Here is a 21,591-nt window from a genome sequence, read left to right on the forward strand (position 1 = left end):
ACTAGAAGCAAGAGGAGAGCATTCCCAGCACAGATGGAAAAATCACATAGTGCTATAGGTAATAAAATATCAGAACTCGATATTCAGAAGCAGTTTGCATACCATCCACCCCCCCTCATTTACCGAAGTGGGACTTCTCAAACTATAATGCAGCATTGCTGATCCTTAATTAAATCAGCTGCTTTGCTTCCTAGTTATAAATGTCAATACTATAGAGAAATCAATTCCAAATGATAATCAGCTTTTCACAGAAAAAGTCATATAATTAAAACAAATGAAATAGGTATTTAGAAATTTAGGAAGAAAAAGTATTGTGGTCTCTCACAGAAGAAAATAAATCTAGTATAGTATTCTGAAAGTTAGAACACTACAGATGGATTCCCACTTTTTAGTTACAACCTGGAACCCACATTATGAATAATTCAAAAATGTATGAAAGAACGTGTATTCTCCAGATTGTAAGTAATCCAAGTTGGCATAAGAACTCAGTCTTTTTTTATTTTTTTCGATATCATTAATGTACAAGTACTTGAACAATATTATGATTACTAGACTCCCCCTATTATCAGGTCCCCCCCACATACCCCATTACAGCCACTGTCCATCAGCATAGTAAGATGTTATAGAATCATTACTTGTCTTATCTGTATATTCTGACTTTCCCGTGCCCCCCCCCACCTACACCATGTGTGCTAATCGTAGTGCCCCTTTTTCCCCCTTATCCCTCCCTTCCCACTCATCCTCCCGAGTCCCTTTCCCTTTGATAATTATATAAGAACTCAGTCTTTTATATTCATTTGTTGGTGTTCTGCAAAAATATGATGTAGATATCCTATATCCCTCAGATGCAGACATGCCTGTACATATTCATGGCAATACTAAAATTTAGAGTGTTGATATTATATTTGTACCAAAGTGACAAGAAACACTTTCATAGAAGGCTACAAGCATTACATTTATATAGACTTAAGATTTATAGTACTTTCAGAACAAATTTTTATTGTCATAAAATATACACAATACAAAATCCACCAATTAAATTATTCTGAAGTGTACAATTTATAGGCATTAAGTTCATTAACATTGTTGCACAACCATTCTTAGGGTAATATTTAATCAACATCATATGAAAGAATAGATAAATAAAATGGAGGCCCAAACTGCTTTAATCTACTAATAATTGCAAATGGATCAATGGGCCACCCTAATTTTAACTACTCATGTCAATTAACCATGAGGAATTTTCACATACTTTTAAGACCCTGGGACTAGCATGGCATACCTAAGAACCAGCACATTTAGCTGGTTGTCCAAAAAAACATATTGATTTCTTTATACTATCTTATAATTGTCTTTTGATTATGCTTTCCCCTCAAAATCAGATTCTTTACTTAAATTTTAGTGCTTAGTGGAATGTTATGATCTGAGTAATGTTTTGCATTTAATATATCCACCAGACAATGTCATTTATAATCTTGCTACTGATATTTACCACATATTATTACCTATGGTGTGTGTTTGTTTTTCTATAAGACAATGGACAGGGTAGTAAGAATCATACTTTTAAATATCATGAACTTTCATTATTGTAAGTCCACTGGGTTTGGATGTCATCCTTAAAAAATAACAATATTGTCATATTCAGCATATACCACTTGCAAAAACTTGGCATGGTTTTAATAATCATAATCTGATCCTAAGAAATACACAAAAGTCAGTAAAACAAATGTTTCTTGGTACAACTAACACAACACATATGAAAAATGTGCTGTGTCCTTGCTTAGAATTTGCCTTTATTTAACAGAAGGGCACAAAATAGATGTCTTCGATAAATTTCTGGATTTTTTTCTAAATTGTTAACTATTCTGAGTATCACAGTTTTATCCAAAGCAAAAGATAGGGAATATTTCTCTTTTTGTTTTACATTTGAAAGTTTGTTTTTTCTTTCATGCAGGCATTAAAATGAACATTTGTTTTTAATTTCATGTCAGCCTTTTACTTTTAGAAAATTTATTTCCAATATCGCATAACTCCCCCAGATTTCATTCTCTTAATATTTCATAGATATTAACTTTTCACTTGCTTTTGAGGGTAAAATGTTATATACTATTATATGGCTTTTCAATTAAAGAACATCTGATAATGTTCCAACATTTTTAGCTACCTCTTCTAGGACTAGAATAAAGTAGAAAACACTATAGTAATTGCTGCTCATATATTCACTACTCACTTTTTTCAGCAAATAAAGAGAATGACTTTTCTGTCTGAGTAACAGCATATGGCTTTTAATTTATGTATACTGCTGGTGATAAGGGGACCAGATTGTTCCATTTTGGTTTCTCAGTGCACTCATGTATTTGTCATGTGGTAGCCTGACTTCAAATGCCATTTTCTAGTTTCCTTTATTGGCAACAATTTAATGGCATTCCATTTACTAAAGATTTTCTTTAGAATCTGTTTCCCAATTCGATTCTTTACCTTCATTAGTTTTCTTTTATACTTATTTATTTAAATTCATCTCTAAAGAATAAGTCATAGTGACTCACTCTTAGTTGATCTTAAAATACGCAGTAACACACATAAACATCCTCTACAAATCAATTAGCTCTTTTGTTTCCAGTATATTTGCAGTGTTAGTATAAATTCAGTATCACAGACTGGAAAATCACCCCCAAAAAACATTTATTTTTGAAGGGCATTGATAATCTCAATAGATACATCAAAAAAAGAATGTCCATGGGTAGATATCAAGTCTCTTTTCTTAAAATTTACAAATGAGAAAATAATGAATTTAAGAATTAACTGGCAAAAAAAAAAAAAGAGTGACAACTTAAAATTCCAAGTAGGAAAAAGAACACAATTATCTTTTCTACTGAAAACTTATAATAATGATGGAACTTATTTCATTAATGAAGTAAAAGTCAAGCTTTGTGTCTAGACATTGTTCAATAGCACACATCAACATTTCTCTCTAAATCCCAGGCCTGGGCCTCCAGTAGAAGTGGGAAAACACAGGAAAATGAAATGAGGCATGACCAGTGACTACTAAAATGTGTCTCTTAATGCAGACCTTACTTGTGACCTCTAAATCTGTATATCTAGTGACATGCCTGAAATAATTCATGAAGAGCATTTTATGTTCAGTATGTCCCAAAACACACTTAAAATATTTACTGTCACCACCTGTTATACCATTTATGGTGAATGGTACTCACTCTTGTACAATGCTGCAAGAGACTAATTTGGGGACATGGTTGCACATCTTTTGACTTAGTTCCCTATCCTGTTTGTCATACATCCCATTGATTTTGTTCAGTAAATGTATTTTAAAGCTGTACACGTCTCTCAAAATACATTATTTTAGTCCAAGCCATCTGTGGCTTAGACAGCTGCAATTAACCCTCAGCTGGTATGTCTGCATCCATTATTAAACCCTCCCCATCCCATCTTTCCTGACACTGAATGGAATCAATATTTTCAAAATGCAGTTAAATCATTTGTTCAGTACACTTTGTTAAGGGAACCCAAATTTTCCATTTTCTGGATCTATGCACTGCTCTTTTCTTATCTCCACCAATTCCTCATCGACTGTAAAATCTCTGGTCATGTGGCTTCCCTTCAGTTGCTTACAGATACTAAACTTCCTCTCTCTAAAAGACATATGACCATTCTGCTTAACTCAGTCCGACCTTCTACCATCTTTGCCTACTTAGTGATTTGCCCAGCTTTTCTTACATTCCACACTAGATCCATTCCCCATTGTACATGCTTTCATCCTGCTTATAGCTTTCCTCCATGGCACTTAAGATAGTTTGCAATGATATCTACTATGGGTTGAATTGTATCCTCTAAAAAGATACACTGAAGTCCTAATCTTCAGTATGTCAGAATGACCTTGTTTGGAAATAGAGTCTTTGCAGATATAACTAGTTAAGATACAGTCAATTGCAATAGGTTAACGGCTTTTAATTCAATAACGACCTATGTCTTTATATGAAAAGAAGCAGAGACACACAGGGAGAATGTCATGTGGAGATGCAGAAATATACAGACACAGACATAAAGATATGTGAAGATAAAGGCAGATTGGAGTTCTGCTGCCACAAGTCATGCAATGCCTGAGGCTACCAGGAGCTAGAAGAGGCAAGGGAGGATCGTCCCCTAGGTTCAGGGGGAGCACAACCCTGCCAATTTCTTGATTTCTGACTTCTACCTCTAACAGTGAAAGAATAAATTTCTGTGGGTTTTGAGACACCCAGTTGTGATTCTGTTATGGACACTACAGGGACCTAATACAATATTCTTTTTGATTGATAACTGTCTCCTCTGCTAGACCATAAGGTTCACAAAGGCAGGAAACTTGTGTGCTTTCACTCACTATTATATTTCTAGGCACCAAATTCATAATAAATGTTAACACAGTAGGTGCTTAATAAATATTTCTGAATAAATTAATGTGCCATTCAACTTGTCATATAAATATATTTATATTTGTTTTTAATACAAAATAAAAGAAATTATCAATGCTTTTTGAAATCAACTTAAAAACTAATGAAATTCACATACTATTGAAATTCATACAAATGCCAAAATAATAGTTTAATATACCCTAAAGGATATATGATATGGATCACTTTCAATAAATAGAGTGAAATTCTATTGAAGGAGGTAGGCAGGTTTTTCACTCAGCTCTTTACATATAATTTAAAATATTACATTAATATTCAGTGCAAAGTTGAGGTTCCTTTTAGTGCAGATAATTTATCTCAACAGGCTACATTTTCCCAGGTCTTGATACAGTACTCAGCATATTACAAGGTTCAAATTTAACTCAAACTTTAATGACTATAAAAACAGCATTTTAAAATAATATAATCAGAAACCTATAAATTAATGCTGTGGGGAAAGAAGTACTTCACAGGAATAGAAAAACTTATGACACAATGTAAAGATAAAACAACAAAAAATTGATTAAGCCTATTAATAATGTACTATTTCCAGATCTGCAATTATCATTACACTCTATCAATGAACTTGATATGTGAGAGAAAGGCCAGTATAGTGAATATGAGCTTTGGCTCTGGGAACAGATTACCTAAATCTGGATGACACTTATAAGTTAGATACAATTGGAATACCTTCCAAATAAAATTGCTGTGAAGATCAAATGTGTTAATTCAAACAAAACGCTTGGAAATTTGTCTAGAACATACTATGTACAAACTGATCCTTAACTGCAAAACTACAGGGGACATCAAATACAGTAAGATTCAAAATGTTCAAGCCAAAAAAGTTTCAATGTTTCTTTAAAAGTGATATTGTCTTTGGCTGCAATAAAATTTTTCATTTCATTCAATTCTTTTCCCATATACTAATTCAGTCTCTGAATTTGTTTGATTGCACAATCCTATTAACAAAAGACTTTCAAGCTAATATACCTATATATATATATATTTCTATATAGTATAAAATATTATAAAAAACATTTAAGATATTATCACAAGTATAAGGATTACTTTTAATATTTCTCCTTTTTCCATGTAAAGTACATTGAACATTCTGAACATTCTGCAGGGTGTATGCACTCCAGTTTGGTGATCACTGCATTAGACAATACACTTTAGAAGCAAAGAACCAAGTCTTTACCGCCTTCCATTGTAGTAATAGTGCCTATCACAGAATCTTTACATAGAGGTAATCAATAAATATGTTCCTGGAATATAAAAATAAATGAATATATGTACCCCAGAGCAGATTTATACTTTCTCAAGGATCAAATATAATTATATAGAAACTAAGTCTTAATTAATTATACAGAATAATTAGGCAGAAACTAATTCTTCAAATTCTAAATCCAATACTTATACACTTATATCAATTGTCCTTCTAGAAATGTAAATGAAAGATAATTTATGCAAATATGTACACATGTATCATTAATGTAAATGCTGATAATGTGAAATAATTTTTACTGAGATTAATATGCAAGCCTATGTGGTATTTTACTAGAAAATTGCCAGGATTCTAAATTTTGACCCTAATGCTAAAATTTAAAAAAACATTATCTTACAGTGTTAAAGATAGAAGGAAAAAATATTTTATCTGGAAAGTAGCTTTTCTAAATGATTCTATTTAAAAAATTAGACATGGAGAAATATTTGGGGAAATAAAACAAAATTTCAAGAGTATTTTATATGTGTATGTGTGATATCTTATTTCTAGTTTTCTGAAATTTCAAAATTGAAGGAATTAACAGCAGTCTGTATTTGTCTATTCCTTCGGTGTCATTAGTTATCCACCTGTCTACCTACTTATGTACCAATCATGTATCAGTAGTTTTGGTAACAAGAAATTAAATATATTTAAAAGATCAATTAAAAATCCAAATACTCAGTTGTGAAAAAACAGTAGCTATCTTCTTATTAAAATTTACCCTTTTCCTTGGATTCTGAAATTATAAAACTATCAGTAAGGTGTTTATGTTTTTTGCTAATGAAGTTCATCAAGTAATTATAACACTTTCTCTCCTACCAATAATTATAAACTTCTCTGCAGAATGTCTGTTACATCTCTTTTTATTATTTTCCATCTTCCATTTGAAAATTCCTTTTTCTGTCCCTCCTCTTACTGTGTTATATTCTCTTTGATAACTTTCAACTCAAGCTCAAGCAAGAAGGCTCAAGCAAGGAGAACTATATTCTAACTAAACTTTTTCTGATTTCATTTTTATTTACAATGAAACAAATGTAATTCTGCTAGCTTCCTAAAGGATCTACCTGGGGATGGAGTGGGACAAAAAATGAGTAAAGAACCTAAGGGTCTTGTCTCTCACTATGCATATGTTATATCCAAATGTCCTTCTGGAACAAGACCATTGAAACCAAGCCAGATGCATTTTATCCTAAAACAATGAAAGTCTTCTGGGGGCTCCTAAGAAAGCTAGGTCCCAGACTCTACCCAGATACTAAGATTTAGCAGCTATGAGGTAAAGTCTAGGATGCTATATTTTCTATATCTTCAGGTGGTAATTATGATTATCCAGTTTGGAATCTGCACATCAAAAAACTGTAGTTTCCTGCATAGCATAAACTAGGTAATCCACTCATAGGGCACACATGGGTGCTAAATTTTTGTGATTAATTTACTGGCCTATTTCTCATCGGACTCCCTAAAGCATCTGAATACTCTGTGCTCATGTAGCAAGTTCCATGTTCATTAAGAAAAAGCACAATTCCAAGCATTAGCTTTGGAAAAGCGAAAGGACAAGTTTTCTTTAAGGCATCAAAATGGTAGTAATAACAATAGCTTTTATTATATGTCAGACACTGAAGTAGAGAATTCCCTTATATTATGTAATCCTTATTAAATATATCAATAATCCTGTACACACATACCCATGTTCAAGCATTTCTGAAGTAATTACCTATAATTTGTGTAATATGCTTAAAACAACATTTGGTGTATAGCAGGAACTAAATGAATACAGTCTTTGTTATTTACAGATAAAGAAACAGAAACTAAGAGGAGATAAACAGCTGGCCCATGTTACACAGTCAGAATTCAACTGTAACTTTCTCTAGTTCTAGGGGGTGAACACTGTTCACTATATAGAAAAGTAGGAAGGGGAAGCAAAGGAGGGAATGAAATACTGCCAAAACTCCGTAGGTGTAAAACCCAGCAAAATGTTCATGTCCTTGGGGAAAAAAAATTGCAATTCTACAGTTATCCTAATTCCAGTCAGGTTTCTCAGCTAAAATAACGAAAATTAACTCATTAACTGCAGCATGAAATACATTTATTGGAAGAGCATTAGGTAGCAGACAGATTCAAAGGTGACCAGGTTGCAGGAAGCTTGTTGAGGAACCAAGCCTGGCAATGCTTGGGCAAAATTCTGCCACTAAAATAGGCAGCTCGGAGCAAGGCACCTGGCTCTTCCGCCCTGGGAACTTTTCTCTGACAAGGTTTGGCTCCCATGTGGCCACTGGCTGCTCACGGTGGCCGCCTTCGCCTTAACCCTACCGCAGCTGTCTCAAATGATCTCCAGCTGACCCCGTGTCTCTGCATCACCCTGCTTCTGAACATCCCTTCTTCCATCATGCAGCTAAACTCAGACTGCCAACCGGGGAGAAAGAATAACTTCACTCCTTTTATCTGCATATTATAGGGCTTAGGGCTGCTGAAAACATAGCCAAGTGTCATATTAACAACATCATCTGTAGATAGCATTCTCCCAGAAATCTAAAAATCCTAACAGAATGCAGAAATTAAGTCAGTCTGCCCCTCCCTCCCTCCCGCCTTCCCTCCCTTTCTTCCTTCCTTTCTCCCTTCTTTCTGTCTCTGTCTATTTCCAAATTCCTAGGACTGTGGCCATCCAGTACAATTTTTGCCATTAAGTTGCTTCAGATTTCCCAAAACTTTACCAGTGTTATTTTCAGACCTCTGATATTATATCCAGTGGCTGAGATAGGGGGCACAGGAATTTTAATAACTTTTCAAATAAATATAAATATATTTTATCTCTAGATCTGGCTAAAACTAGTAGACTTCAGTGTACTTCCTAAAAAAAAAAAAAAATGGCAGATAGGCTGTAATTGGAACGACAGTATCCTCTCTGCTTTCCTAGACTACAGTGGAGGTGTAGCAAGAGGGGATTTAGAAAGAAAGAGAGAGAAAAGGAGAGGAGAGAAAAGGGAGGGAAAAAGGGGTGAAGGGGAGGGAGCAAAATGGTTTTGCTGTGTGGGGGCTATTTGGCCTGTGCCTATGAATAGATATTGCACTTATTTTATATAGGGCACTGAGATAAAAAGGAAAAGAATCTCTCACATGACCTACAGCTTCTGTAGTTGACAGAATTGTATTGGCACTTGATTAATGAGTCTAAATAGTTCGTGTGTTTAGTGCCTAGAAGGTGAACAATTACTCATAATTGTGAATTTGTGAATTTAATTATTGGCATAGTATTTTAATTAAAGCAGTTTAACATTATAAGTAAACATCCTTAGGCTCTAATTTTTTCTTACATCATCAAATTACACTTACAACTATGCTAGGTGCAGTACAGAGAATCAATTTGTTTTGATTTATTATTATTTTTATTACTATTACTTATTTAACTAAACCTTCACTGTGGAATGATATGGTAATAGATTGTCTTAAATGTGGTCTTTCAGGACAACAATATGTAATATGCTACATTTGACATTTTATTAGTATCATCCTACCTGAGAAATAACTGCGAATTTTTGAGCAGCAGCATCAACTCCTCTAAGTTCTTATCCATAAAATTGCATCTTCCATGTTGCATCAATAATTTCACAGTGATTAGTAACACAAATAGAATAGTCTGTGTTATTTTATGCAATCTGTACATTTTCCCTAAGAAATGTAATCTCAATCTGTATGGATGAAGTCCTATTAAATTTTAAGAAAATTGGGAAATTTGAGTCTCAAATATTTTTTGACTATATTTCTTAATATGACCTGTAGCAATCATGAAAATAATGGTTAGACTTCACAATTTCACCTATTCTTTATTTTGTGTTTTAGCTATTCTTGTTTCAGCAAATAAAGGTTATCACAGTCCACCTTTATTTTGCTTAACATTATAGTCCATGGTAATGTCAATTAATTTAATTGTAAGTTAACTATGACATTTAAAAAGATTAGGCATTAATATTAATAAAATTAATAGCTTGAAGGTAACTCAGAAAAACCCAGAAATATCAATTTTAATGGTGAAAACTGACACTTTCACAGCCAAGAATGATAGCCTAGTAAGATATAGTTGGGCACCAACTCTAAGTTAACTCCATCTTACTACATGTATCACGTGTGACTGAGGTAGACAATGGCCAAGAATACTTGTTGAAGTCTACAAATAAAGTATAGAGCAAATACATCACAAACCATGTTGCACTTCCACGCTGACTTCCTGGTCAGTGAAATTTTAAAGTGAATTTTAGCTACTAAAATTGAGGTAACTATACTTGACAAATGTATTAATCCATGATTATTTACTTTACTTTTCTATGAGAGCAAGAGGAAAGGTTATGCCGCCCCCTAGTGTAATTATTAATTTTGTAACACCAGAATGACAGTGATCCAAGACATTACAAGGGAGTCGCAGCTATGGAAATCATTACTGAAGAGACTTAAATGAAATGTTAAGCTTTCCTAAGGAGCCAGCTTTTTAGGATCACAGATGCAGTTTCATAAACTTTATGAGTCAAAAGAATAGCTGGGATCTGAAGGTTTCCATAGGAATTTAATTTCTTTAGCTTCTAGAATATTCAGGGTCCAATCCATACTTAAGGGAGAAGATTTTAATGAATCTTGGGGTGGGGTAAGTATGGGGGTAAGAGGTGCCATGGGTAAACTGATTTAAAAAGGAAATGTTGATATTGTTCAATACTGAAAGTGTCCAAATTATGTTAATTTCTACAAATGGAATTGAATGAATGAGATTCTAATACAGATAGAAATGTTACAGTATCAAATATTGTCAATAGTTACACCATTTATTAAGGATATAGTACGTGTCAAACCTTGAGAACACTACTTTATATACTTCATGTCATTTGATCTGTAAACATGTTTTCTACATAGGTAATATTATCATCTCAATTGAAGATGATATAACTGATGAGAGGTCAATTTGACCACGGTCTTAAAGCTAGAGACTAGATATGGTAGACTTTTCCTTTCTGACCAATTACCTATTTTTTCTTACTAAAACACTGACTATATTGGGATTAGCAATGTGCCTGGACTAATTAGTCATGTTTCCATTATTTCCTGAACTTAGGAGTGGTCCTGTGACACAGCTCCAGTCAAAGAGACTATGTAAACACTGTTGGGTGGGACTTATTAAAAAAAGAACATTCAACTTTTTGTCCTTCCTCCTTACTCATTTTTTCTAGCACAGACTGTGGATGTGATGACTGGGTCAGTAAGCACACTACAGCTGTTAGGAAAAGTGCAAAATAAAATCAGAGTTTTCAGCATTGAGGTAATTGAACCACTTAATGTTAAAAAACACCTATTTACATATTTCTATTATATAAAAAAGTATACAAAACCCAATTTAGGTACAGAGTTGATATTTGGGGTTTTGGTTACAAGTAGTTCTACCCCCTATTTACTAATAAAGAGGTATGTCTAGGATTTAAGATCAGATCCATCTGGTGATGAAGTGTTTGTATTCAGCCACTGTGTAAGTATGAAAGTAAGATAACTTTAATGAAGACACGCTAAAATGGATGCAAGAATACAATCCTGGAGTGAAAGTTTACCTTCTCCCAACAAATACCAATATGTCCAATTAGGTTCAACTACAGCAGTGTTTCTGGTTGTTTGGCTGATGGGGCACTGACATACATTTTTCATGAAAACTTATTTTTTTGTAAAACCTAAGTCCTTCATTTTATATAGCCACACTCTAAAGTCTTTTTTCTTAAATGTAGGCTACCAAATAGTACTTTTTTATATTAAATTTAAAAATATTTTCTCTCATTTAAAAATAGCCTAGCTTTCTTCAAGTATAATAAATGCATGTCTGATTCATTATTGGAGTTGAACAGAAAAGAGTAACTATATTTTACATAATTATAGAAGCTTTGGCAGGAGTCAAAGAGATTTACTGAGATAAATTGTAATCTTGACAAAGATGTAAAATAAAGTTATTTTAAATTCCTTTGTAAGTTAAGAGAAACATTCCACAATGAGGTCTATCAATTTTAAACCTAGATAGTTTAACAATGTCAATTTTACCTATTTCCAATTAAAGCCAAATATGATTTATATTTCAACTATTGAGTTGTCTTATTGTAAAAGAGATATGATAAACTGATTTTCAGTGTATTAGTTGGGGTTCTCTAGACAAACAGAACCAATTGGAAAGATGGAGAGATGGGCAGATAAATAGCTAGATGGACGGAAGGAAGGAAGGAAGGAAGGAAGGAAGGAAGGAAGGAAGGAAGGAAGGAAGGACGGAAGGAAGGAAGGAAGGAAGGAAGGAAGGAAGGAAGGAAGGAAGGAAGGAAGGAAGGAAGGAAGGAAGGAAGGAAGGAGAGAATGAAGATGACAGATAATTGGGAATTGATTCAGTGATTACAGTTTTGCAAGGGTTCTTTCTGAAGGGCAGGCCAGTAGGATGGAAACTCAAGGTACGATTTGATGCTTCTGTCTTGCAGCAAAATCTCTTCTTCTCCAGGAAACCTCAGTTTTGGCTCTTACAGTCTTTCAACTGATTACATAAGACCTAGCCACATTATTGAGGGTAATCTCTATTTGAAGGCAACTGGGTATAGATGTTAACCACATCTACAAAATTTATTCACAGCAGCTAGGTTAGTGTTTGATTAAATAACTGGCTGCTCTTCTGGTTGGCACATAAAAGTAGCTGCCATACTCAGCAGAGATCATTTTTCTAAAGCCATTTAAGAAAAAAAATTTTTTCTCATAATTTGAATATTGTATTGGCATCATAAACATTCAGTACATTAAATGTACTTACATTTAGGAAAGCAATTAACTTTCTTCTAATGGTGTCCAACCATTATGGAAGAGTCCAGAATACTACATCAAGTATGTTCTTTGTTTACTTTAACAAGAATTGAGTTTTAATTATTTATTACCCAATTTTATCTTATACTATGCTAGGAAGTATACTACTTTTCCAAAATTAATGAAACCATGCTAGTTGAAAACACCTCAATATTATACTATATATGGTAAGAACTTTCTCAGAGGCAAAGGGTAATTTATAAGGAAATAAGACAGATCTAATGGTTGGTTGCAGGCTAAAAATTTTAAAAGGGAGAATGAATAAAATTATATTTCTTAATTTTTGTAGTTAGCAATATAAAATAGTGATGGATATACATAATTTCTTCATGAACACTGGCTACATGAAGCAGACCAAAAACAACTACTTTTTTTTCCCCTTTTTGGAAGGATTATTCAAACTACTAATATACAGCAAATCGCTTTCAAACAGTAACATTTTAGTTAAACAGGATCACTGGAGAAATTTTATGTCCACATTGCATTATCATTAATTACAATTACTAAAAAATATGATTTTCCCTATGGATAATATTTTTTAAATATTTTTCGAATATGTCACATGAAAAAAATATTTACTGAAGGTGTGAATAAAGGAATAAAATTTACACTCAAAATTAATTTTAAAAAGACCAAAACAACAAGAAATTACCAAAAATATCTGTGGTCTGAGCAAAGTTTGAAATTAAAAAATACAAAAATACATTGCCCTGAAATCCACACATATCTTCATTATGATAGTATTCCTAGACGTACGATCTGGAGAACACTGCTAAGCAGTTCAACTAACATGAATATGCCACAATTTTTTTTGAAAGTTATTGTCCATCTAAAACTTGGTACAATGAAGGGTACATTAAAATGATGAAACTTTGTTCCCCCATATGTAAAATTTGGTTCTCTGATTAAACAATGGGTAAAAAATTCAAGTGCCTTCATTGGTCAGGAAGGTAATATAAATAAGTGAAAAATCTATATTTTTCTGTAAAGTACATTCTTCTTTGAATGGCATTTAAGCTCCAATGTATTAAAACACTGTACACACTAAACAAAGAACTTCTGCAGCCTAAATTTGTACCCGAATACAACCATATTGAAACCTTTGGACTAGGCGGCCCCCATGGCTCTTGTTGAGATCAACATTTTCAGTAAAAATGTATTTACAATAGTTAATAACCTAAAAAATATTAGTGTAGAGCTGAGAAGTAAAGGTATGTTGCTATCTGAATTTCAGCTATCAAAATTAATGAAATTAATATTTGATGAACTAATAAAGGTTGGAATCATTGGTATTACTTGACAACATTTGCACTTAAAATATCGTGTACAGTTTTGAGTAGGTCATGATATCATATGAACATAAAACTCAATTATAAGTATTTTGTGTGTTCTGAAAATTCACATGTAAAGTTGCTAGAATAAAAAGCTAATATAGCAAAGAATATATGACACCTTAATTTCAGAAAAAGTTCAGAAAAGTGAGACCAAGGTGGGTTTTAATACTGAATATATAATATTTTAAAAGAAACTTGGGAGAATATATATACCTGACTGATTATGTGAACAAGCTTACAAAATGGGAAAGTTTGGAGATATTTTAAGATATCACCCTAATTCACTTCACTCCTGACCTTTCTTGAGGATATTAATTTAACAGTGATCATCAACAAAAAGTTTCTTTAGTCTTATACACAATCTTAAATGTGCCAAATAAATGGGTTCAATGAGTGAAGAAACCTCTTAATTTATATTAAGATATATAGGAATGTGTAAGGAAATGACCTGAGTAATACTATATTAGATAATAAAAATTAGAAAAGGACATATATTTTAAAAGGTAGTACATTTCAAAGGTAGTACTTTACTGAGTTCCTGCATACACAAATGAAAAAGCCTAGAACTTTTTCACACTTTCCAAAATGAATACATAGGAAACACCCTAAGTGACAAAAAACCTGCAAACATGTCAAAATATGTGGCTATTTTTCAACACATTTAAGATGAATGGGAGCAGACCTGAATACATCTTAATGCATAATATGTAGTACCTGATACTTAGCACAGAAACTATTGTGCCTAGAATAGTGCTATGCAATTGACACATATCAGTGAATCTGAATGAACTAAATACAAATATGTTAAGAACCGATGAATAAGAGTATATTTTTGTTGCCAAACCTGGTACTTAAAATTTTGGAAATGAAGGGCCACCTACAGAAACAGGGCTTAGGCCAAACAGAAATTATTGATATTTGCATATTGGAAGATGAGAAATGAAGTAAATTACAACTCGATTTATTCTGTGAATCTGGCAATATTTCTCTACACCTGGAAGCAAACAGGAAGTAGTGTGACTTCAAACAGTAGATAGATTAACACCAATATCATTCCTTTATCAGTGTGGATATTATCACACTAAGTGCTATGGATTCCCGAATTTGGTATGTTAACTATAAAGGAAATGCATGTGGAGTCTGCATTATTATATTGATTCATTGTAGGACCTCAAAACCACCACTCACTTCTTTGAATTCCATAGTCAATAAAACAGACACAATGCTCTTATGATACAAAAATGCTGATCAACAGAATATAATGAACAAATTAGTACTGATTTCCAAAATTCCAAAGCAAACTTCAAATTCCATATTAAAAGTGATTAAATATATATTTAAATTCTGTATTAAGTATATATAATATGTCTTTAAGTATTTCTGTTAAAAGTTTTAAAATATATATTAAGTACAAAATAAATTTTTGGATCAGTTGAAAAACAAGCACAACAAATGTCTTAATCCAATAAACAACTATACAGACAATGGTTGTTTGGAATAATCTAGGGAAAAAGAATGAGAATGCATGGAAGGTAAACTTTATTCATTGCCATTAAAGGTTTATTAACTTATTGAGACATTCTGGAGCACCAATAAAATATCAACTTATTTTGTCTACCATATAACTAAGCTATATCACAGATATGATGCTATTTTTAAAAGAAATCGTAAGTACAGTAACCCTTTTCTTTGCTTGTAAAACACTGCAAGATGCAGATTTGTGTATTTTCTGTTAAAGTTATCAAAAGAGAATATTTAAAAGCTCAAAAAGTAGGGTCAAGATTAACAATAGGCTTAATCTTTAAATATTTGTTTTTAATTTTATTTGTGAGTGACAAAATATGACCTATGGAAAAGTCTATACATTTTGATAATCTCAGTATATGCATGGCAGGATTACATTCTGGATTTAGGATAAAGTAATTAATATGTCGCTGAAACCTGAGTTTTATTCTATAAGTAACTTTAAAAGTAACTTCAATTCATGAAAGAACACTATTTTAACAGTTTCAGGCTATCTTAAAGTGTCCAATGACTTTTTTTGAAGATATTAAAATCATTTTTAAAAAATATGAAGTTAAAAAATGTTCAGAATATCTACTAGTCATACAGTGATTGAAAATAACTAGAATTTCTTTGGAAAATCAAAGTACCTTTTCCCTGAATGGTTTTATGTTTAAGTTGCACTGTACTGAAGTAAGAAAAGACACTGGATATATTAGTAAAATCCTTTTAACTTAATACATATTTCAAAATACAAAAATGTGATTATGTCTTCAAAGGCAAAATTCAAAATATGTCAAAATCAAACAAAAAGTAGAAAAGATCTCATAATTATTACTACATGAAATGGGTTAAAAATGTGATAGTCATAAATTCTTACTTGAAAATGTTCACACTGTAGCATATATATATATATTTTAAAGATATTTATGCTTCTTAGAGTTATTAATTCTGAGAAGTTTCAGGTTCAGTTTTCTGTTTTTAGCTTATAGTAAGTTCTACCTTATTGTAAGTTCTCAAAGCATCCCCTATATGCTGTAAATAGATTTTTAGGTGAGTATAGATAATTCTCTGTTTAATTAAAAGCATTTGTTTATTAATATATTTAGAATCTCTTTTGTTATACTTACAGGGGTTTATAAATCTCATTCTCTTTATCAAAATCATCAAGAGACATGTAGAAAACAAATATACAACATACTTGTAAAGTAATAGTTTCAAATATAGTTGGACCATATATGAAAATCTGTAACATTTCAGTCAGTGTAAATCTCCTACACAGGAAGTAAAAACTTGGGCAATTTATAAGCACAACTTGGAAAGATTAGGTAGCTATGAAGTCTGTTCAGTCCTTTTACAATATACAACTTAGAGAAATATGATAACATGTTTTATACCAGTTTGTTATTCCTAACATTTGCCTGTATTTAGATATTTTTCATTTCATTTATTACATTTAGTCACCTCTTTTTAACCCATTTTAATCCCAAATTTACACTGGCAAATCTAGACTTTAACTTATCTTTTGTCAAGATTAGTGATAAAGAACTAATCAACCTTAAACTCACAACAAACAGACTAGAATAAGCAAAGTCCACCATTGTTAGAAATCCAAGACTGACTTAAGAATCCAGAATGCCAGAACTTCAACAAGTTCAGGTTTGACAAATACTTCTTTTTTCTATGAACTCTACACCACTTTATCATCTGTGTTCTTATTGTACTATGGGGATAGGGCTTGTTCAATAAGTTTCCCATTTCCCTTAAGAGAAACTTCATTTAAAACAACAAACCAGTGCATATTTTTTCAAAATCAAGGGTTGTTTTCCCCCCAAAATATATTTACCTTCCCACACAGTTGATTAGCACCAGAACAACTTCAATAAACGCCTTTGCATTTGCCTACTGCTCTGTGTAGTAACCACTAAGGAAGGCTATAGCAGAGTGTTTTCACTTTATTTTTTTCAACAGCAAACATTGAGAAAAGCAAAAAAAGAACCCTGCTTCTCTGATTCTTAAATGAGCTGAGAGGAGGGGCCCAAGAAATTCGAGAAAAAAAGAAAAAAAATCATATGAATCACATTGATATCAAAATTCACTTCAGACTTCAGGTGAGAACTTTTCATCCTTGGAAAACATACCACAGACATTTTTTTTTTAATTACATAGAATCATATTCTAAGATGCATAAAGAAAGCTAGATTAAGAATACTGTATTTACTTTTGGACTCATTTAGTCTGCTCTTAAACTTCTATCCTACCTACTCAGCCTAAGTAACCACTTTGTAAAAAAACTGGGAGGGGATGCTGCTTGCTAATGGACCCAGACTTTAAGTGATACACACATTTGCATATTATCCACCTTTCTCTGGCTCTACTTTCCATGCAGTACTTAGCCTAACGAGCCTTCCCTCCACCTCTTTGTTTTCTTCCTTAAATTGTGCGTCTCAGGCGATACCAGTGTGTCAGCAGGAGTCACTGTGCAGGGAGGTTTGTAGCTGAGAGGGGATTTAGAAGGAAAAGTAAGAGGTACCACCGGGCACTGTCTCAGTGCTCAGCATATCTCCTTGGTGAATCATTAGTGCTCTTCCCACTAAGATGCCGAGAGATAAGCTTTGTGGTCCAGTGAAAACCGATTCCTGGAGGCCCGGGTGAGAACCTATGATTCCTAGCGGCCCGACTGTGACAATGCTTGCCCCTCACACTCAACCAAACCTCTTTTGAGTGATAGCTTAGAGTTGACAGCATGGGGTTCTGGAGCCACTCTGTTAAGCTTAGTAAACTCCTCACTGGAGAAGTTTGCTGCCAGTCTTTCAGGAGACAGCCTGAATACAAACTCCTTCTGAGACCATCACTCAATCCCACCACTTGCTCGGCGCCACCGGTCACATGGCTCCCTGCCTCCATCAGAGACACCCACATCCTCTTTCACCTTCAGCTTCTCAGGCCGAAAGATGTTACAGGTCACTTGGGGTTAGGGTTCTTTTCTTTTTAAAAAAAAAGAGGTCCTGTCGACACAATTTGCTTCAGATAAGGGGAAATTGTGGTGCTGTTCAGCATAATGGAGCGAGGTGTAGCGAGTCTGGAGCGTTGTAGAAGTGTCAGCCAAAGCCATGGATCACAAGTCCTGAAGACTCCTGCCGTTTTCTACACCTAATTCTCACCCCAAGCCCACAAGACAAATAAATAAATATAAACCAAATCGAATCGCGACACCTCCAAAATTTCACGGTAACCTCAATCCTCCAAACGCCCTCTTTAAACAGGAGAGAGGAATAGAGAGAGAAACAGAAGCAATTACCAGAGTTTTGTTTCCGTTCTTGCTGAGAGGGCCTCGGAAAACTCCCTTGATGTTGCGAAAGTGTCCGTTGCTGAGATGCGTGGAGCTGATGACAATGTAGTAACACTCCATGGGGCAGCCGCCGCCTCCGCCGCCGCAGCCGCCGCTCCCATGCGCCTCGCGCCCGCAGCCGCAGCGCGCCGGGGCCGGGCCGAGTGGGCTGGGGACCCGCGGGAGGCGCCCGCCGGGCGGAGACAGGCTCGCTACACCCCTCTGCCGCGCGCGCCCAGGCGCCGCCGCCTCCGCATGCTCTGGCGCTCTGCCTCTCAGGCTCGGTTTCTCTAATGCGCCGCGCGCGGGGTGCCGCGCTGGGAGGGGCCGGCCGGGCCGGCAGGGCGCCGCGCTCCGGAGTCAGTGCCCGCGCGGCTGCCGGGCGGAGCCGGGCAGCGGGAGCCGCCCGGGCGGCAGCGTTGCCCGCGCTCGGCGCCCGCGCTCGGAGTTGCCGCTGCTGGCAGGCATGAGTGTTATTATAGTGAGCGGCGTTGCCGGTCCACTGCACCGAGCCAATGGCAGGGAGCCACTGGGCTGATACTGAGAGCTGTCAGAGGAGTACATCTGTCACCCGCCGCCTCCCCCGCCCTCCCCCGCCGCCGCCGGGACCCGCGGCCGCGCCAGCCGGGGCGGAGAGGGGGCGCGGCGAGCGGGACGCCCCCCGCGCAGCGCCGCGGCCGCAGAGGGCCAGGGACGCGGCGGCCACAGGGAAGCGGGAGACTCCTGGAAGGTGGGGGCGGAGGCGGCGATGAGGAGAGGGAGATTTCTTGCCTGGCAGTCGGGAATGGGGAGGTGGCGAGGGGGGATAAATAAATTAATAATTAAATACCAAACGCCAACCGCTTCCAACTGCGGCGTATCCAGGCAGGTGCCAGCAGCTGCTTCTCTCTGAGATAGTTGCTACCCATTGGGCTTGGCTCATCTGATTCTGTTTGTTTTTAGTGCATTTTCAGTGTGGAGGTTGTATCCTGCTCAGAATCTTAGAGAAAGAAAATGTCCCCTACCCACCACCACCGATTTGTGGAGATCACAAGGGTTTGTGTTGATAGTTTGGGGGGCGGCGGGGAGAGTTCTGGCGATGCGAATGCAAGTGGATAAGAAGGCAAAAACAGGCACTCCTGGTTTCCGTGTGTTCCTCGGCCTGGCGTTCCCCTCACCCACCTCCCCAGTGTACATCGGTTCTTCCTAAATTGCTGAAGCTCATCGGAAAGGGAAGCTCTGCCTCAGAGAAGCTGCTGCCACGCTCCTGCTTTGCATTTCTCTATAGTTGTTTTCCCACTACAGAGTGGTAGCGAACAAAAGCGTTCCCCTAGAAGCGACCTGAATGGAAAGATCTACTGCAAAGGAACTAATGGGTTCGTTACGGAAAGTAGGGGATGGGGTATGCTGCGTTCCCTGAACACCATCGGCCTCGTTTTTAAGGGGCCAAGACAGCCATCCGCGTGGATGTTCCCTCCCACCCGCCCTCTCACCCAGTTGATTCTCTCTTTGTGTAAGTTTAACTCCTCTGAGGTGGTAGGGTGATAGCATCCCATCAGGTATATACGACTCATTAATCTGCACTTAAAAAGATCGATAATAGGCGGTGGGAGGCTGGGAGACGGTGCCGTCAATGGATTGCTGAAGGCTTTATTTTCCTCTTGCCTTGAATAGCTTAATTGGTTAAAGCAGATTCCAGACATTCTGATGCTCCTATGTCAGAGCAAATTGCTCTTTGATATAAATTGCGTTTATCTTGTTTATTTGAAGGTCAAGATTTCAAGACATTCCACTCACTCTGGGTGTCCCATACGTAGAGCTTTAAATAGCAGTGACTGCAAAGCACAAGACGGTTTTTAACAGAATATGCCAGTTTGCTTTCACTCTTTGAGAGAGGAAAATAAGAGTACTTAAAAGAAAGGCAATATTCATGTGAGTAAATTATAATGAATAGGGGCATAAGTAGGAGTGCCAGATTCATCAAAGGGAAATTGTCCATATGCCATGTTTCAGTTCAAACAAAGAATAAAAGTTGTGGATTAAAAAAAAAGAAGCAGCAGCTCATTATGAAGTGTCAGAGTTATTTAGAGGTACTTGGCTAAATTTCTCAGATATCCACTTGGGGGAGTCTGAAAGTCTTGGGAGAAAGAGCCGGCAAGAATTTACAAAACTTCTGCACTCTGTGCAACGGATCACCTAATAATTTTCTGGAATTCAATATGAACACAATCCTATTAGAAAAAATATTTAAGTGATAGCCACTAAATATTGTGTGGAAATTAAATCCATTTTTGGCTCTAATGAGTACAGCTATTTTTTATTTATATTTTGAGAATTCAGGCCTCTGTACACATCACTTTGGGAACAGCTAATGACCTGTATGATTTCCATTTAAAGTCCTGGAAACTGGCAGTTATTAGACAGGAGATAAAATCTTCATTATTACTGAACTAAACCAAGAAATCTCCCAAGGAAATGGAAGATGCCCCACAAAACAGAATCAGATAATGTGATTTCCTTGCGTGTGCAAGTAATAATCTAAGCTAGGTTTTTTGAAATTTTTTTTTCTCAAAATACTTCTAGCAAGATGTTCAGCTCTTTATCTATGTCATGAAGCTCAATTTCCAGTTCAGGAAACAGAAACATTTATAGGAATTATCCCATGAAACAGAATTATCAGCTATGTGGAATGTCACTAATGTTACTAGTGGCAAAATTTACATATCATATATATCAAATATAATATATATATGTGTATATATATATTATCATACATACATGTCATAAAAGTAAACTTAAGAATCTCTGAAAGAAGTCACTTTACTGTCATAGTAGTCTAACTTTGCCACAAACATGCTTGTTGATATGATGGGATGGTTT

General features: G+C 35.4%; 1 protein-coding gene across 1 annotated transcript in view; it reads right to left on the reverse strand.

Annotated features, from left to right (window-relative positions):
• ZNF804A (zinc finger protein 804A) overlaps window positions 1-19,310 on the reverse strand; it is a 357,438-nt gene extending 338,128 nt beyond the window's left edge. Inside the window, exon 1 of the mRNA XM_037000426.2 lies at window positions 18,703-19,310. Within this exon, the coding sequence (XP_036856321.2) occupies window positions 18,703-18,813 (111 nt within the window). The 5' untranslated portion in view covers window positions 18,814-19,310. The remainder of the gene's footprint in view (window positions 1-18,702) is intronic.
• Window positions 19,311-21,591: the final 2,281 nt, after the last annotated feature.

The sequence above is a fragment of the Manis javanica genome, chromosome 12, assembly GCF_040802235.1.
Source record: "Manis javanica isolate MJ-LG chromosome 12, MJ_LKY, whole genome shotgun sequence".
Classification (NCBI taxonomy): domain Eukaryota; kingdom Metazoa; phylum Chordata; class Mammalia; order Pholidota; family Manidae; genus Manis; species Manis javanica.